General features: G+C 30.8%; 1 protein-coding gene across 3 annotated transcripts in view; it reads right to left on the bottom strand.

The window, feature by feature from the left end:
• Positions 1–19920, bottom strand: part of JAK2 (Janus kinase 2) — a 135192-nt gene that overhangs the window by 33254 nt on the left and 82018 nt on the right. For 2 of the 3 annotated variants that reach the window (XM_074282849.1, XM_074282850.1), the window contains 5 exons: positions 19173–19494; positions 18201–18320; positions 4032–4189; positions 3050–3161; positions 236–422 (listed from right to left, as the gene is read on the bottom strand). In XM_074282849.1, coding sequence (XP_074138950.1) covers positions 236–422; positions 3050–3161; positions 4032–4189; positions 18201–18320; positions 19173–19494 — 899 coding nt within the window. Of the gene's footprint in view, positions 1–235; positions 423–3049; positions 3162–4031; positions 4190–18200; positions 18321–19172; positions 19495–19920 lie in introns of those variants that run through there. The other variant, XM_074282851.1, reaches the window with a different exon arrangement.

The following is a 19920-nucleotide window of genomic DNA, read 5'->3' as shown; positions in this document are numbered from 1 at the left end:
TATTACAACTTATGCTTTAGAATAAAATATAGTATCCCAAGGACACTTGCCATTTTAGAGGCTCACACTATTAGGGATTTAGATTAAAAAAATAAACTGGCCTTGTTCCAAAGAGAACATCATCAAACATCAAATATGAGAACAAGTTTCTGTAAATCTTTTGCTATCATTTTAAAAAATATATGTAAGATATCCATGTTAACAGCAAATAGAAATGACTATAAAGTCTTCTTACCTTTGGGCTTTGGGGGGCAACACTTGGTAAACTGGAAAATGATGTTATCTGAGCGAACAGTTTCCATCTGATAGCAATTCAAGAGGTCCTTAAGATTAGTGAAGTTCTTTTTAGTCCCACTGAGGTTGAACTCTCCATTCTCATTTTTTGTAATCAAACAGTGCTTATAATCAGTGATATTTTCCCGCTTTTTGAGTTTAATCAGAAAGAAAGAGGAAAAACATATCATAATAACTGTCACAATGATAAAACTAGGAAAAGGAATATTGCAAAAAGTACAAAAAAATCCCAAAACAAAACCAAACAACCCAGAAGAACCTATATGGAAACTTAAACTCTGATATCTAAAGCACTGCCATTATATATGTAAATGTCTTGCCAAAGGAAACTCTCTAATAATATCATACAAGTGCTTTAGAAATGAGTCCCAACAACAAATAAACAATACAATAATAATTTTAAAAAACTGAAGCTGCCTATTAAATGAAATAGCTATAACAAAAATCAAAGGGTTTATAGGTTTGCTCCCAATCTTTGTTTCCACTTTCTTTACTTGTTTCCTAATAAGTAAAGTTTAGAAGAGTAGAGTGGCAGAAATTTTGCCTTAGCCTACTATATTTTATATATACTCTCTCTCTCTCTCAGTGAGCAAATCTATCACCATACTTTCAAAGCTATCTAACCAATGTAAAATAATAGCTAACTAATGCTTTAAGGTTTAAAAATGTCACATGTCATCTCAACTGGGAGACATAATGTAGCTTTTTATTGTATCTTATCTTGTAATATTATCTTATCGTTTTATGTGCTTAAAACTTGATTTCCCTTAAATATTTTAAGTTTATTGAGGTTGGAGACTCTATCATAGTTCTTTTCCTTCAAAGGAACTAGTATTGTGTTAAGTATGCTGTAGCAAGAATTCCATAAATATTTGCTGGATTTGATAGAAATGAAAAGTAAGAGTAATTAATTATTTTGGTAAAATGTCATTTATGCAACAAGAAAAAAATTAAGACCTACTCATTATTCCATATATATCAATCTGTTGCTTGTGAAATGCTCACATGCTTTTGAATTATCCATCTCAGAATACTCAAGGAAACATCATATTTTGAGCAAATTTTAACCCCAAATGCTAAAATGGAAATGGTCAGATTTGCAAAGAAATTTTTTTCATTTCAATTAATAAAGATGTTTTAAAAATAATAGTTATAATAACAAAAAAGTAAATTATGTTCTATAATGTATATGAATGATATCTAAACTACTGTAAATACCTGTCCCAGATAAAAACAAAGTTTGACAAATGAAAATGTAGTATTGTAGATGGAGTGGAGTCTCAGAGTGAGAAAGACCTGACTTCAAATCCCATCTCTGATATATACTGGCTGTATGTCCCTAAGCAAATCATTGAATTCTCTAAAGGTCTAAAGGCAGTTTATAAAGATCAAAATTTGCAGAAAAAAATGCCCAACTGCATTGGCAGAGAAAGTACCAGACTAGAAGTTGTGAAATTACAAGGCCAATTTAAAAAAAAAAGTTAGATAAGTATTAGATAAGTAAGATAAGAAAATGAAAATGTGAAGTTACTTATCTAAAGTCATACAGATAATACTTGTTATAGTGATTATAACAAGTCTTCCAATTCTTGATTCTCAATTTACTATTTTTAAAAAAAAATTTTAAATGCCAGAAATCTACTTTCATAATCTATGAAACTACATTTTAGGTAATATCAATGTATTGGGTACTTCTGTTAACAAAATTCTTCCTTAGATCAGATCTAACACTAATCTATTTTATACCAAAATCTTCACTGTAGTGAAGTTTTAGTAGAGTTTTATGTTTTAAAAAATGCAGGTTGTAATTTACTATGATACTGAATTTATTATTCAAAACCATTCCTTAAAAGGAGATTACATTGTTTTAAAGACTTTAAGGTAGGGTCATGTGGTAAAAAGAGGAAAAGGTTTAGAGGCAGGGAGATCTAGGTTCTCACACTAAAAGTTGTGCTATCTCTTAATTTCTCTGAGCTTCAATTTCCCCAGCTGTAAAAAGGGATTAATATCTATAGAATAAAAGTCTATAAATCTTAAAACTCTATGAAAATGTTAACTTTTCTTACAGTACTTTTATTTCCTTATAATTTTATTTCTTTCTATACCTTTATACATTTTAATCATGAATTAAATTGCTCAGAAGCTATTTTGTTTTTCCTAGTTTGATAAAGCTCTCTAAGTAAAATTTAAATCAAGACCTGAATTAATTTGGGCAAAATGCCATTTAATTGACTGAGAAAATAAGCATAAGGAAATTGCAAGGTGATTATAACAGAAATTTGTTGTAAATATTTCTATGATTTTTCATTAATTATCTAAATAATGTGATGACTCATTATATGTATGTTGATAAAATCTATGCCGGGAAATGGCAAATTATAAAGAATCCTACTAACATGGAAAGATTTTGAACATAGAGCCAACAATGAAAGGACTACAAAACTGTTGACACTAGGTAATGAACTTTTTCAGTGATACCAAATAACAACTACCACTAAACCATCAAATGGGTCAAGAGTTTCAATGGGGAAAGTACTCACATGAACAAAAACCACAGCTTGAAAGAATAAATGTTCCCATTCCCTGCAGACTAAAAGTAGGAATTCAAGTAATAATTTGCAAGTTATCATTACAAGTTATAATTCTGACTATAGACTAAGGAATAAAATTAAATGTGCAAAAATATTTGAAATAAACAAGATCTTTCCTGTTTTGATAAGCAGGACATAACAGTTCATTAACATTGTTTACTTACCTCAACGGCAAAAGTGAGAAAATATGTATTAAAATCCTTGGGGCTACATCGAAGGACATAGAGTCCAGTCTGATTACCTGCTTTTTTCAATTTACTTATGGCAAAATCCATCCTGAAGGTAAAGAAGAAGTTATCTGTTTACCAGGAAAATGATGAGTACATATAACTGCTGACAATGATCACTACTACTACTATTACTACTATACCACATATTATACACATATGTATGTATGTTCACATTTCAAAACCAAATTTTTTTCTTTATGTTACTTTTACATATAGGTAAAAGTTTCAAATAGAGAAATTACTATGGATTGTAAGACCAAATATTTAATCATTGAAAGATTAAAAATAAAAGTGAAGGTTCTCTAAAAAATTGAGACTTTCTATTCTTTATGGTTGTGGATAATTTTTCTAAGGAAAAAAAATTAACTATTCATACTGAATTTAAATCAATCTTGCAGATGCTCCTATTGCTTTGGAAACACAAAGAAAGGACACTGATGACTTTTGAGATGGAACAAGTTTGACAGAAACAATAATAACAATTTTATTTTCTTAATGTCTTCTGCCTTCTAATCTTAATTCTATATTTAAAACAAGCATTATTTTTCATAATACCACATCTATTTTTGATTATCTCTGAAATCAAGATGGCATAAAACTCTGTGCAACTGATTCTAAGATATGTACTAATCAAATAATGCACATGTATACAATTGTAATAATTCAATTAGTATCAAAGTCTTAGGAAAGAACATATTCATATTGCCACTGAAAATCTGAAGCAAGTTGAAAGGAAAAAAAAACTGGCTTTGAAAATTTACTTACATATGACATATAGATGGAATATTTTTAAGGATATTTAAACAGTAACAAAATTTTATAAGCATATTGACTGGGGTTAACATATCATTATTTCTTTTGTACAAAGTTTTCTAGTAGGCCTTCTTCCTCCATTTTAAAAGAGTTCATTACTTACGAAATTGGGCCATGACAGTTGCTTTGAATATTTTCAAGGACTGTTGGAGGAGCTACTTCTTTACAAAGGTAATGGTGTGCATCTGCAGTTAATCTATAGTATCCATCAATTAATGATACAAAAGACAGAGCTTCTCTCAATGAGCAAAATTCAATTTCCTAAAGGCAATGAGAGGGAGAAAAGAGAATGAATATCTACTAATACTGTTTAAGAATCAACTAATAAATGCCTACTATGTACTAGATATTTTATACAAAGGTAATTAGTCCTAATAACTATCAGTTGTCTTAAGTTGTGAACATTTAGACTTCTTATAGCATCAAATGCTAAGAAAAGGCAAAGATAACTCAGTTACTTGCTCCTTAATACATAGTGATAAAGAGTCCAGTATCATATGTAACATCTCAGAAATACATTTCAAAGAAGATGCTAAAATATTACTATGATAACTAACTACAGTTTTTTTTTTCTTCCTTTCATTATGTTGGTTTCTACAAAATGGCTTCCCCATAAGACTTGGAAAATAACATTAAGTTTTTCTTTAACATTTATAATGGAGGCATCTCTAAATATGACATTCTCATATTACAAACACTTTTACCCTGTCTCCACACTTTCAATTCTTTGGCTTTATGCATTTCTTGTAGCAAAGCATATTGCGTCAAACATCTCTAATACACTTCTCTTTTATAGTTAATAATATGTACATAATTTGTTTCCTATTCGAAGCAAATTCTATGAAAGCTAGGACTTTATTTTACCTAATTTCTCCCCTATAACATAGCACAAAGTATCTGATAAATACTCATTAAAATGAAGAAATTAAAAACATTTTGAAATATAGTTTATGTAAGCTACATTTATGACCCTGATCTAACACATACTGGCTGGATGATTCTGAGCCAAAAATACCATCTTAATATCACCAGGAAACTCTAGTGGCAAATTACTTATGTAAATAAATCAATAAATATGCTGATGGGCCTGTGGTGCCCCAGTGGATAAAGTATCAGGCCTGGAGTCAGGAAAACCTGGGTTAAAACATGGCTTCAGATATTTACTAGATGTGTGACCCTGATAGACTCATTTAATCTTTTTTTTTTTTTTTATCTCTGTTTTCTCATCTGAAAAATGGGGATAATAATAGCACCTTTACCCAAGAGTTGTCATGAATATTAAAAGGGATAAAAATAGTAAAGCACTCAGCACAGAATAAGTGCTATATAAATGCTTTCTTTTATTATTAAAAGAATCATAAAGAGTGCTCAATCTCTAAATTTTTAAAATAGAAGTAATCTTAGAAAAGTAAAGAATCTCATAGTTCACAAATATTTGGTAAATCTTAAAAATTTTTCATTTGAAATTTTCAGATATCAAACGTTCCTTAAGTGCGACAGCTGTCAGAAAGGCTTTGTTACTATCTGTCTTAAAAGAAAAATGTTCTTCTTCATCTTTCATTACCTCTTCAATGCAGTCCACCTGCCCTAGTCAGACTAATCTGCTTCTCCTAGAAGGTATTTCCCTTTTCTCCCCTTAAGTCATGTCTTCCATCTTCTTTAAAAACTATCAACCTAAAAAAATTAACTTCACCAAGTTCTGACCACTTCTTTTCTTTGCAGTTATTATATATTTAGTCACTTCAGAGATGTACATCATTACCAGAATTTAATTTTATGCTTCTTAAGAACAGGAATAGTATTTGTTATTTCTTTTGTAGGTAGATCTGTTGTCATTTAATCTATAAGGTTCTAATCTATGGGTTCTACAAAGTGAATGAATGAGTAGAAAAAAATTATCAAGACATAAATGACTGAATCTCAAAGGTTTTTTTTTTTTTAAACAAGTTGTAAATAACAGTATTTCTGAGTCACAACTACCTACTACACTGGGGAAATCTCAAGCTTCTAGTTTTTGTGAGACTTACTAACTATATAGGTTCCTGACCATTGCAGGTTATCATGATAATGATACTACCCATAAAAAGCCTAGTACAAGAGGACTTGATAATATACCAGAGCAGGAAAAAGTATCTTGTGATGTCAAACCTTCAGATTTGAAGTGGTATGCGTGTGTGTGTGTGTGTGTGTGTGTGTGTGTGTGTGTGTGTGTAGAGATAGAAAGTACGCAAAATATTAAGTGTTCTCAAGGCAGAAAATGAAGTGAAGGGTCGATTATTGACCTCAAGAAGATTATAATCTAGTTGGAGAGAAAAAAGATAATTTTTTGGTGATGTTGACATAAGAGCTCCTATTTCCTAAATGACATCTATGCTACACTCTCTAATGAGAGTGGGGAAGGCCTAGTTTGAATGTAATTATGCTATTATGTTGTAAAAAAGTAAAAATTATTTTCAAACTCTGTCATCACAGCTGTTTTTATGAAACTGAAGACATATATTTTTATGTCAGTGCCTGATATATAGTAGATGCTAAATAAATGCTTGCTGCTTGACTGATTCTATCACATTTGACTCTAAGAAAACTAAGTGCAATTTGTAAATAGCAGAAATTTTGAGGTTTTTGACAATTTATATTTTTAAAGTATAACTTCTTTTTATACTAATCATTTATGCATGGATCATCATGAAAATTTCTTAAATGTCTAAAAATATTTTTATATAAAGAAATCGAAGCATGAATTTATTAAACATATTAAATAAATAATCTAATTCACACATATCATATATGTGTGTATATTAAAAATACACACACACATGTGTGTCAGAAGAGGCTAAGGTCTAACAAGAACAACATAAACTGACCCACTTTCTACCCTGAATTTCAGTCTTATGTCATTAATTACCTACCTATTAGACACTTCAAATTAGATACCCCAGATTTCAAACTCAACATGTCTAAAACCAAACTCTTTATTTTTGTGCCTAAATCCTTTCCTCTTTTAAACTTCCCCATTTCTGACAAGGGCACCAGCATCCTTCCAATGCCTCAGGTTTGTAATTTTGGCAAGATTCTCAATTTCTCTCTTTCATCCTATATAACCAGCTGCTTGCTAAGTTTTGCTCTTTCTACTTTCACAACATCTCCTTCAGAAGAATCTATTTTTTTCACTCATACAGGTAACATTTTAGTTCATCACCTCTTACCTAAATTAGTATAACGGCCTCCTAACTGTGATTCAAGTTTCTCCAGACCATTCTAGGCAATCCTATATGCTTGTGCCCAAGCAAAGTTCCTTAACTAAAGGTTTACATGATTCCTTTATTTAACCAAGTGTAATGATTTCCTATTGCCTGTAGAATAAAATATAAATTCCTTTGCTTGGCTTTTAAATCCTTATACAACCTGGTCTCAACTTAGCCTCATTAGACATCATGAGCCCTCCAGCTAAACTGGTCTTTTTGTTCCTCACTTAAGATTGTCTATCTCCCATCTCACGATTTTTACACTGATAGTCTTCCACATCTGAAATACACTTCTTTACTGCCTCCATGTCACTGAGTCTATCTCTCTTGTTCAAAGATGTGGCTTAAGAACCATTTTCTGCAAGACTTTTCTGATTCCCTGCAACAATTAAGTGTCCAAATTCTCAATACCACCTATTGAACTACATTCAGAGTGTATGTCTGTATGCAATTCTTAATTTTATATTTATGCTATATATGTTTTTATATGTACTTATTACTTCCTTCATTAAAATGAAATCTTAGTGCAAGCAGAGATTATTTTATTCTTCACACTTATATCCCCTGGGACCTAGCATAGTTCCTAGCACATAATAGGTGCTTAATAAATATTTTTCAATGTATTTCTAGCATTCTTTAGTGATGTATACTGTGATTAATTTTTTTAAATGATTTCAGCTATCCAGAATCTTATAGATGTTTCCATTGGCAGGATATTCTCACTTTTGTTTCAAAGAAAGGCATTATTTCTTCCAAGTACATAAGTAAGCAGGAGTTTTCTATAAAATTTTGTGCAGGAGACTAGAATTTTAAGTTAATATCTCTGACTTCAACAAAGTAAAAGAAAAGAAAATTCTATGAGCTCCAAGAGAATATTCAACTTTCCTTTCTCAAGACTTCATGTAATATTGAAGAAGTTGAGAGTTATTCAGTATACAATTTTTGGGTTGGATTGAATCCTAAAGAATAAATTTTATTTATAATAAAGTTTGGCTTGAGTTGAATCCTAAAGAAATAGAAGATCCTTTTGAAATAGAAAAAGATGAAGAGAATTGTTTTTTGTTTTAGCCATATACTTTGGATCTAATTCTAAATATAACCAATGTACAAGTAATTACAAGATATTTATTTTACCAACACTTTCTGTCTCTTTGTCTCTCCCTCTGTCACACACATACACACACACACACACACACACACACACACACACACACACACACACACACACTTTTAAACTTCCCTTTATGTACTATCTTCTTTTATTATAATGTAAACTCTTTGAGAACACACACTGTCTAGCTTATATGGAACTTATTTGTATTTCTGTTGCTTAATAAATGCTTTATCTCTCAAGCTACCCATATTAAATCCTTTGATGAAGCAGATGCCAAAACAAAAATAATTCAGTCAATAAACAATTACTGAGTTTTTAATGAATACTGTATTGTGTTAAGCTCTGAGGATATAAAGAAAGGCAAAATATAGTCCCTGGGTTTTTTTCCTCTAATAATATTTATTTTCCCTCAATTACATGTAAAAAGAATTTGTAACATTTTAAAAAGGTTTTCAAGTTTTAAAGTTGCGTATCAAATTCTATTCCTTCCTCTGTCCCTTCTTCTCTTCACAACACAGTAAACAACTTGATATAAACGATATGTGTGAAATCATGTAAAACATTCTTGTTCTTCAGAAATGTATTCTTCTAACAAATATATTTTTTAAATTGTACATTCCCTCTGTAGAGTAACATTAATATGCAGGAAGCTACATATTAATTTCAAAGATATTGCTAATGCTGAAAATATTTTTATATATTTTTGACAGTGGAAAAATCTTATATCTTTTCAAGACAGACTTGCTTTTCATAAGGGTTGATGACAAAGTTGGATGATACTATTTTAAAATAAAAAATCATTTCACAGAAAGTACATCATGAGTGAAAGAAAGCACGTTCATGTGAGAGAAGCCAAAAAATGTCTCAGATTTCACATTTTTTACAGCAGGCAAAAGTCTCAAATATTTCAGAGTTCATTATGTAAAGCTTGGAAAACAATGACACTAATGTAAAACAAACATGTCAACAGTGTCTTTCTTATTTTGATATTCAGTCTTTCTTATATCTTGGGGGAGTATTAGAACTTTCAGATTTTTGACAGTTTCCAAGTTATATTAGAAGCAGTATATTTCATCAATGATTAACATTTTCCTCTAAAACATTTTATTTTGTCCAGTTTTCCTTGAAAGAGCTACACATGTCATCTTTATAATTTCTTGCTTATCACCAAAAAGTGTGGTACATTTATAGAAATTTTCCTCACATTCAAATTTTCTTTCAGAATGAATATATTTTCTTTGTCTAAATTTAAGTAGTTAAATTTATTCTTAAAGATTATTCTTATAATCAATCATACAAAAGAACAAATAAAAATTTTGATCTTGATATTAATGTTTAATTATTAATGATTTCTGATATTAATCAGTCATGACTACTTTATACTCATCAAGATGTACAACTTTTCTTCCTGCCTTACACTTAAGTCTTTTATCATCTCAAGCACCTCATTTGAAGATTTACTTAATTTAATATAAAATTGGTCAACTTTTTTTCTAAAATGAGATACTTATTTTATACCCACTTCTATTTCACTGAAGCTGCTATCAGCATAAGATTGACTATCCACATTTTAAATTAATTACTGTTTTAAGTTGAAACACTGTAACATGTTCCTTCTATAATTGCATCTATAAGTCACACGCTAAGATCAAATTAATTATGACTTATATCCATATTTGTAGAATAAGCCCTAGAATAGCTCGTGGGCCTTATCAAAGAAAGAAGGCATCAATTTGCCTTCTGGTGTTGGCTAATAAGCCTTGAAGCCCAAATACAGAACATAAATATTTTTCTGTATTTTCTCCATTTGTTACTAAAAGAAAAACAAAAATTAAAAAAAATTTGAACTGTATTATTTAGTTTTCTTTGACTACTCTCAGTTAGGAAAAGGTTATTCTTTATAACCAGGAGGCTATATTATTGACTCTTTTTCCCTTTTGGTTTCCCAATATTCAACAGAGAAAACCATCGTGGTTCAGCACGGTGTTTCTATAGCTTTGAGAAGTTAACTTTCTGTTGACCTTCCTTCTTCTAACCTGCCCCTATAAATTTCTTAAAAGAGATAGATAGACCCATTTCCCCCTCTAAAATACTGAAAATAAATTTGAGCATAACAGAAAAATTTCCAAAATTATGTTGCAGCATTTTCACATATGGTCTCCTCAGAGTTTCCTAAAACATTTGAAGAGAAATATACATGAGCAATAAGATTACAAGGGTCAACCCATCCTCATTTGTAGTTCACATCTCAGATTATTTGACTTGCTCTCATATTTAATCTTAAATACAAGGGAAAGCCAGGGGGATGTTTGGATATGTAAAAATACCATGGCAACCTCTTCTCATTAATAAATTGTCCTGAGTGCCACTCCAATTCACTAAATAATATTTAGAGAATAAGCTGAAGAAATCGCTTTCATAACAATAATTCGTCATCTTTCTATCAAATATCTGAAATCCAATGATTAAGTGCTAAAATGACAGAAAACACAATTTATTAATAAATGAACTCAATGATAAACTGAGACACAGATAATTTTTTATATTTTGGCTATGACAAATATCAGTCACCTAGAATCTCTATTATAATGGTGATTATTTTTTCACTTATGGAAACAAAGTCCTATACCATTAAGTCTCTCTCATGAAACTACGTCTCTTCTCCCAAACTTTTTCACAAGGTGAGGGTGAAAACAGCTTCATCAGAAATACTTCTCTATCTCCTTTTACTCTTCTCCTGCTTCTCTGCAGCTATAGCAGAAAACAGTCTCAGGTTCTAATAAGCAATCATTTTTAGTGTCTCTCTACAGACTCAATCCTTTAACATTGTCTTTTTTAAAAAATATATATATATTTTTTTTAATCAAGTAACAGTTAAGACAGTTGTCCTAAGAAATAAATATTTCCTCACAGTCTTTCCTTGTTTTTTCTACCATTTATTTCATAGCTTTCATAGATGAGAGACAAAAAAGGTACACAGTCTCTGACTCCACAGGAAGATCCTTGTAACAAAACATTTATTTTTTTCAAATGAACTTTAAATTTCCACTCAAACTATCTTTTCTATAGAATTTCATTTAGTTCTTCAAATAATTATATATATATATATATATATATATACATATATATATATATATATAGTCTCTGTGAAAGGATAGTGAAGCAAGTATTACACATGTAAAGAAGATTACCCAAAAGTTAGAAGCAATACAAACTTCAACTACTTAGCAAACAAAATCCATTTCATAAGCCGATATAAATTTCTAAAACCTAAAACTATTCTAAACCACATGAAGACAGATTGCATGGCAAATAGATTAATTCAAGAATAAAATTTGGCTTTTAAAAAGAAACCAATGTTTAAATGTAATATCGCCTATTTCACTTGGTTCCACCAGAGAGCCACAAATATTATTATTAAATCTTTAAGAAACTGAATGCTGCAGAAAGGGCATTGTAGAGTTACACATAACATTTCATGGTGTGCTTCTCTCCTTAGAGTAGGGAGAGTGTGTATTTTATTTTTTATTTCCAAAGATGTGTAAGAGGTATTTTTAACCTTTTTATGTCTTATAGAAACCTTTGGAAATCTGGTAAAGCCTACATGTCCCTTTTCAGGATATTTTCAAATACATAAAATGAAATGCATAGGATTACCAAGGAAACCAATTATAGTTGAAATTTAATTATCAAAAAATATTGGAAAAAATTTTATGGATTATAAATTAAAAACTATCTAGTAAATGAAATAAGAAAACGGAGAGACAAAAAAAGTGAAGAAACTTCTTTTTGTGGCAAATGTCAATGTAATTTTAAGAAGAAACATAAAAAAGAATTTTATGAGAACAAAGACTGAAAAGTGATCTCTTGGGAGAAACTGAAATTTCCTGTCAAATTGAGAGAAGTGGGAGAGGCCTCATTTCTTGATGGAATTGTTTTATCCTCAACCTTGTTAAGAAAATGAAGAAAATTTTTGCTAAGATACTTTGTTAGCCTGAATGAACTGAATGATATGGGATGGTGTCCTCAGAAGTGCAGAAATATCATCTAATATTAAAAATGAGATTTTATACTATAAATAAATATGCACATATTTTTATTAATATGTCCACATATTTTCATTGATATTAAAATGAATATTCAGTATATTTAAGAGAGATAAGTAATCTGTATTAGAAGAAATTCCTTCACCTCATTAAATAATATTTGATGAACTAGTGGGGACTCTGACTTATTGTGAACTGACTGAAATTGGATTAATTTGAAAATACACAAAAATACTCATGGGTGAGTTCTAGAACTCAGATTAACTTTACAAGTAGGGAGTACTTGTAAGTAGTAGGCTTGCAGTAGGCTGATAGGAGACCTACAAGTAAGTGAGGTAGAGCCCCTCCCTCCTTCCAGAACCTGGTTATTGAAAGATAAAGAAATACCTATAAAGAAAGAACAGCTTTCTAGCTTCCAGACATATTTTCTCCAGAGCACTAGGAAGAATGAAAATATAATTAGACATATTCAGATACTTATTGCTAGATGATCTTTAAGGATTTTTTCAGCTATGATGATTTTTCAATTCTAAAAGTTACTGTTTCATGGCATATTCTTTAAACAATAATATGCAAATACAGTAGTCTCTGTATATCCTCCTTTCTCTTGCTTGAACAAATGGCAAGAGAGAACGGATATGTTAAAAGTATCATCAGGCTTTTCATTATACCTTCCAAAGGACTTTAAAAGGAGAAAAAAAAAAATTACAGTGTTTACCAAGTTGAGAGAAAGTAGTCAAAATGAAATGAAATATATTTGTTCAAAACATCTTGTAAACTCAGAGAACAGAAAATAGCAAATACTTACAAATAAACTCAACTGTACTCAGAGGAAGAAAAGAACCAAAAAATAATTCTCACAAAGAAAAGGAACTTTAAAACCACTTGTGGTTTGCTGCCAAATTGGATATACACATTCATCTCAATCTAGCCTTTCTAAATTTAGAGAAAGAGTGGGCAAAATGTATGCTTTTCAAAAGGAAAACATTTATTTAAGAGGAATCAATTAAATCTTATGAAATTCTTTTTTATTTTTAAAAGCTGTAGCTATTTTGCTCAGGAAGGAAGAGATGCTTTAATTGTATGACTACAATCTTCTGCCATTTGAACATGACCTACCACTGATTTCACAGGAAAAGTGTTAGAAAAAAGAAACCTGAAATTCTACAGATCAGTAATGAAGGGGAAACCACTCACGACAGCACATGATTAAATCATCTGATTGTTTTGTTGTCTTTCTAAAAAGTTCAGGGAATCAATGATGGCTATGTAGTTTTATACCCACGAAATATTTCCGAATTTTGTATGCACATGAAATTTGCCTACAATTATAAATTATATGCAATTATTTCATAGAATCTCAGAATTTTGGAGGAAAAATCTTTTATCATCCTTCAACTTCAGATGCCACTTTTTTCATGAAGATTATCCTTATATTGCTTAATTGGGAGAAAGGACAATACAGAAATGAATGAGACATGATCACTTTTCACAAAGAGCTTATAATAGAAAAAGATACTGAAGCAAAAGAATATAACTTGTCTGAAAAATTTTAGGACAAAAGTTGAGGAGGTCTGGTTTTATCTTATGCTAAGGAAATACTTATGTACATATTATATTCCCATAAAACAATATGAGTTTTGTGATAGCAGGGATCATTTCCTTTTGTCTTTGTCTCTCAGTGCCTTGTACATTGTAAGTCCTTTATAAATAGCTGTTGAATTTAGTTGAATTCAGCTAGGTGGAGCAGTGGATAGAGCACCAGCCCTGAATTCAGGAGGACCTGAGTTCAAATCTGATCTCAGACACTTAACTCTACCTAGCTGACTGACCCTGGGCAAGTCACTTAACCCCAGCCTCAGGGGGAAAAAAAAGAAAAAAGAAAAAAAAATTTAGTTGAATTGTAAGATGCTTTTGAAAGACCATCATGCTAAATCCCTTAATTTTTGAGATAAGGAAATCCAGAGATACTTAATGTCATTATGACTAATAACTGGCATTTACATAGCAGTTTGGAATTTACAAAGGGCTCTCCAAATTCTGAATGCCAGCTATGCCAACCCATACAAGTTCAAAGCAAGTCCCCTCAACTCACTGAGCCTCAGTTCCTCAACTCAAAAATGATTTTCCCAAGCATCTTACTCATTTCTAGAAACTTGCTGAATTTTTGGAAATTCTTTCAGAACAGTAGTCTCCAAGCCTTTTTTTTTTTAAATATAAATCCTTATCAGAAAAAATTAAGAGTTTGCATTGCTGATAGCTATAATGTTATGTTACACAAATAATTTCTAGTAGGTCATGGACTAGAAAATATCTCTCTTCTTGCTTAATTTCTTTTTTGTTCTAAGATTTTGTAGATACATGTAAAGTATATTCATATTTTTCAATGACCTTTTCCATCATAAGGTCTTTGTACGGAGATACCATGTCTCATTCTTTATATTCCTTTTTCTCCCAATCACAGAGGCAAATGTGCCAAATACACAGAATTTAATCAAGAAATAAATGGCTTTTTTGGTAGGGAGGGGAGAGAAGGAGAAGGGATAAAAAAGAAATAGATATAACCAGTAGATAAATGCAACAAGTTTTAAGTACTAATATAATTAATTTCAACTTCCTTATTTCTGGGGGAAGCTAGGTAGCACAATGGGCTTGGATCTAGAAAGACTCATTTTTTTTTGAGTTCAAATCAGCTTCAGACACTTACTAGTTTATGTGATCCTAAGTAAATAATTTAAACTTGTTTGCTTTATTTCCTCATTCATAAAATGAGCTGGAGAAGGAAATGGCAAAGGACTCTAGCATCTACCAGGAAAACCCAAATGGAGTCACAAATAGTCAAACATAGCTGAAATGAATAAACAAAAAAATTCTGGATTAAAGTAAGCCCTTTCTCATGCTTCTGATAAGATCAACACAAAGCACTGTTTATAGACTAAAACATTAAGATGAATCATTAAAAAAACCAACCAAACAAAAGCTCCCTGAAGTGAAAAAATGTATTTTATATTCTCACCCCATCATCTAGCAAAATGTACTACCAAAAAGTAATCAATTGAACTGAACTACTATTATTTTAAAATAATAACAAAAATTAACTATAAGGTAATATTTATAGCACTGACTCTGCCAAGCACTATGCTAAGTGTTTCATTATCATCTCATTTGACTCTCATAAAAAACCCCATTTTTCAGAGAATAATACTGAAGTAAACAAAATTAAGTGACTTTCCCAGGGTCACCTAACTAATAAGTATTGGAGACTGGAATTAAACTTAAGTTTTCTTGACTTCAGGTTGGATGTTCTAACAAGGTACTCCTTGTATAGGAGTTTTTAGTCTTCTTTGGATTTATGCCATTGATACAGGCACTCCCTCTACTGGCAGAGTTTTTCCTACCTTCAGTACAAATGAAAAAAATCCATGCCTTCTCATCTTTTGTGATTCTTGTCCAAAATTTCTCAGAGAAGATATACCTAATGTGTTAGGGACCTTCCTCCAAGTATTCTTGCATGTTGAGGGTACTGCTTGTTGTTACACATCTACTATTCCTAGCTTTTACCATGTGACCAGCTTGTAACTTTTCTAATTACACATTTCCATGAACCTATTTCTTATGCCACTAGATATCCACTAGAAATAAACTGTGGCCTACTTTTTCCTCCATCATGCAGCCCCTTCCATTTCTGAGCAGATCAGTTGAACAAAAAGGAGATAAATATGCAGGTTGGTACAGTGGAAAGTTTGCTGGGCTTAGAGTTTGGAAGATCTATGTTCAAATACAACATCTGACATTCTAGAAAGCAGTAATGAATTATGCAAATAATGTAACTAAAGTATTCTCTGACCCAGAGATGACAAAAGCTCTGAGAAAATCACTGATTAAAAAAAAAAGGATCCATATACACGGAAATATTTATAATAGCACGTTTTGTGGTAGCAAAGAGATGAAACCAAAGTGGATACTCATTGTTTAGAGAATAGCTAATCAAACTGTGGTATGTAAAGGGAAAAAAAAAAGAGAGAAACTAAATGATGCAAAAAGGTGAAGCTTGGTTTCAAAGAAGAGATATGAAAATATAATCTTTAAGCTATTCCCTTCCAGCCATGGGAATGTACCTGTATGGAACATAAAATATAATGTTAGCATTAGTTTTTTTTGTTATTTGTTATTTTGATTTTGTTGATGATTATTTTCATATACTATGGCTTAACCTCTATGGGCAAGAGTGTATTCTATTATTTTATCTATGAAGAGAGAAAGGATACTATTATTAGATGTAATCGCTGACTTTTATATAGCAATTTATGGCTTGCAAACAGCTTTGCAAATATTATCCTACCCTATCTTCAAAACAACATTGGAAGGTAGTTTTCACTTTCAGATGAGAAAAAGTCAGGCAAACAGAGGTTAAGTGACTTATCCAGGGTTCCAGAGCCAAAAAGTATATGAATTCACATTTGAACTCAGCTCTTCCAGTCTCCAGATCCACTGTTCTATTCACTGAGCCACCTAGCAGCCTCATTCCTAATCTATTGATAAATGTTATTTAAGTATCTATCATGTGTGATTAAATCTAGTTTTAAAAGATGATCATTTTCACTAAAGAACATTTATGAAGCAGCTATCATGTATAGTGTTAGTGGATATACAAAGCAACATCTCTAATTCCATTGTACTAAGGTATAATAAATACAATCTAGTTTCAGTGAGTCAGTAAATATAATATGCAAGAAAACAAACAATAATACAAAGAACCATATTTTAAGTCTCAGAGGAATTATTCATTTTTTCATAGGGATTTAGTGGTAATTTTAAAAATACAGCTACTTAAGGAATTCAGGTGAGGCAGCAATCAAAAATTAAAACCAAAGGGGAAAGCATTTTAGGCAGCAAGGAAAATAAGAATTTGGTTGGAACATTAGGTTCATAAAGAGAAGCAGTGGAAAACAAAGATAAACTGAAGGATTCTGAACAAAGGGAATGACAAAGCAGTGTTTTGGGAAGATAAAGCTAGCACTTTTAAGAGAGACTGAAACTCTGGATTATGGTGTCTCAACAATGAAATGTAAAGGACAAGGACAAATTTAAAAGATATCACCAATAATCAATAGTATTTAATAATTGACTGAATATAAAGAAGAATGAAGAAGGGAATGAAAAATGGCAGCACTACTGATAAAAACAAAGACATCTCTAAAGTAAGTACCCCTTCAAAGTTGTCTAGCCTGAAGTTCAAGACATTCGGGTGGAGCTATCTGGAGATTTAGGATAAAAGCAGAAAACATGCCAGGTTCAGTTTTAATGATTCACAACCTGTAGCAACTTTATTAAGGAGTAAAATTAAGACTAAATATAATATTAATATTGTTCTATGAGAATACTATGTACCTCTCTACTCCTGAATGATCACTGTGCAAAAGGTAGGAAAAAAAAGTGGCATAGATCACAAAAACCACAGGTGAGAAGGTTTAAGAGATCAATGTTGTTAAGCTCTCCTGGCATATTCATGACAAATAAATGCAAATCACTACTTTATTATATTTATATACACTTTAAAAAGCAATATCAAAAATTCAGAGCTTCATGATCCTTTTTTCTTTTCTTTGTATATTAAAAGGCCTATTTGTTCCTAGTACCAAGAAAGATAGCATAGAAACTGTCTGCCCTTTGTGTTCATATGACATATGAAATGGCTTTTTAAAAAATATTTCTATAAAGTATTACTGAATTGGATACATCTTAAACCAGATCACAAATCTATTATTTCAAAAAAAGCCTCAAATGCTTACTTTTGGCATTGTGTTTAGATTAAGCGAATAAATTACACAAGTAACAAATAATTGTAAATTATCAAATAAACTTACCAAGTTCTTGCTATCCTGCTTATGGATAGTCACCACTCTGTTCTCATTTGAACCTTCTTGATTTGCTTGCTTAATGCTGACATCAATAATATCAGGAAAGTCACAGTACATTTGTAAATCCTGCAGTTAATATTGAATGATATTTTAAAAATTTTATTTTTAACTTTATTGAGCTAGTTCAAAAATAGAACTTAGGTGATTAAATTCTCAACTTTCATTTTTATTACATAGAAAATATTAAATGAAACAACCTTAATATTCATTGAAATATTTTCTCTATCCTTCAAAATCACAATGGACTTTCTTGTTTAAGGAGAAAAAACATATTTCTAAATTTATTGTGCTAGAAATACAACATTCTGAATGCAAGTCACAATGATGGGTAAAATCAACAGGCATCATTACATAGTTGGAAATTTAACTCTCAAAGCATTAGGAAATTAAAGTATTATCTCCTTTCTAATGCTTTATAATCCTCTAACAACAAACAACAGTCAGAATATGAACTAAGAATTTACAAGGAAGACTAATTTATTGCTTCTAGATATTAAGCAAGTCTTTACTATAAAACCAATTAAAAATAAAAATTGTCTGGTTTCATTTACTCTTTTTCTCTACTCTATTTTGTTTAACTCTGTTCCCTTCTGGCATCAATAAGGAAAAATGAAAGAGAGACAAAGAAAGCAACTTTTGCATTTAAGGTTTTAATCAATCCTAATATAATTAGTTTTTTTTTTCAAAGTAATCATAACAAAGTTATTATAGCAAATATGTACTTTGAAATACATAACTAATTAAAAACCATTCCATAACAATGAAAAACAAAACTACAGAAACAGACCCTCCATTGGAACTTCAATGGAAGTTTATCAGAGTAAGAAATGCAGAAGCCTAAAATATCAAAATTACTTTTTTTTCCATTGTCATTTGATATAAAATAATAAAGAATGAGAACATATCATTAAGGATTACCTGTTCTGTCAGGGTCTCACTGTCTTTATGTTTCCCTCGTGACCATTGAATTCCACCGTTTCCAGTTATTATAATGGTTGCAAAAATCTCCTCACCTGAAGGACCTCTGCCAGGTTCTTTTACTTCAAATTGCTCTGAGTAGAAGGCAGACTGAAGAGTTTCCAGATTTATAAGATATTTAAGTTTCAAGATTCTGGCAGTAGCTTTGCATTGGCTGAACTGCTGAATAAATCTGCGGAATCTGTACCTTATTCGCTTTCGTGTCAAAATATGATAATCTTGGATCTTTGCTCGAACACATTTTGGTAAGAAGGTCTTGTAGCTAGTAACACAAGAAAATAAAAAAATTTAATTAGGGCTTGTATGTCTAAACTGAAATAGAGTCACAACTACACTACACTCAAAACAATGCACTTGCGAATGTGCAAATAACAATTTAGGTTTAAGATAATCTCTTATCTAAAGTAAGAGCTCTTTTTCTACCTTGTGATTTTTCTAATATAAAAATAGAATACAAATAAGGGACTATGTTAAGGGGACACAACTGATTTAAAAATTTTTGTCTGTAAGGACATAAAATTGGATGAATGGCAATGCCAGAAAAAATTATAATGATAACATTCAATACACATTTCCCCATTCACAGCAACAAAATACATACAACTCTTGTTTTAATTTTTGCTGTTCCCAAAAAATGTTAAAGAATGATTAAGGGGAAAAATAATTTTCACTAAAAAGGATGGATGAA

The sequence above is a fragment of the Sminthopsis crassicaudata genome, chromosome 1 (assembly GCF_048593235.1).
Source record: "Sminthopsis crassicaudata isolate SCR6 chromosome 1, ASM4859323v1, whole genome shotgun sequence".
NCBI lineage: Eukaryota > Metazoa > Chordata > Mammalia > Dasyuromorphia > Dasyuridae > Sminthopsis > Sminthopsis crassicaudata.
This window is presented reverse-complemented; position numbering and strand designations above follow the sequence as displayed.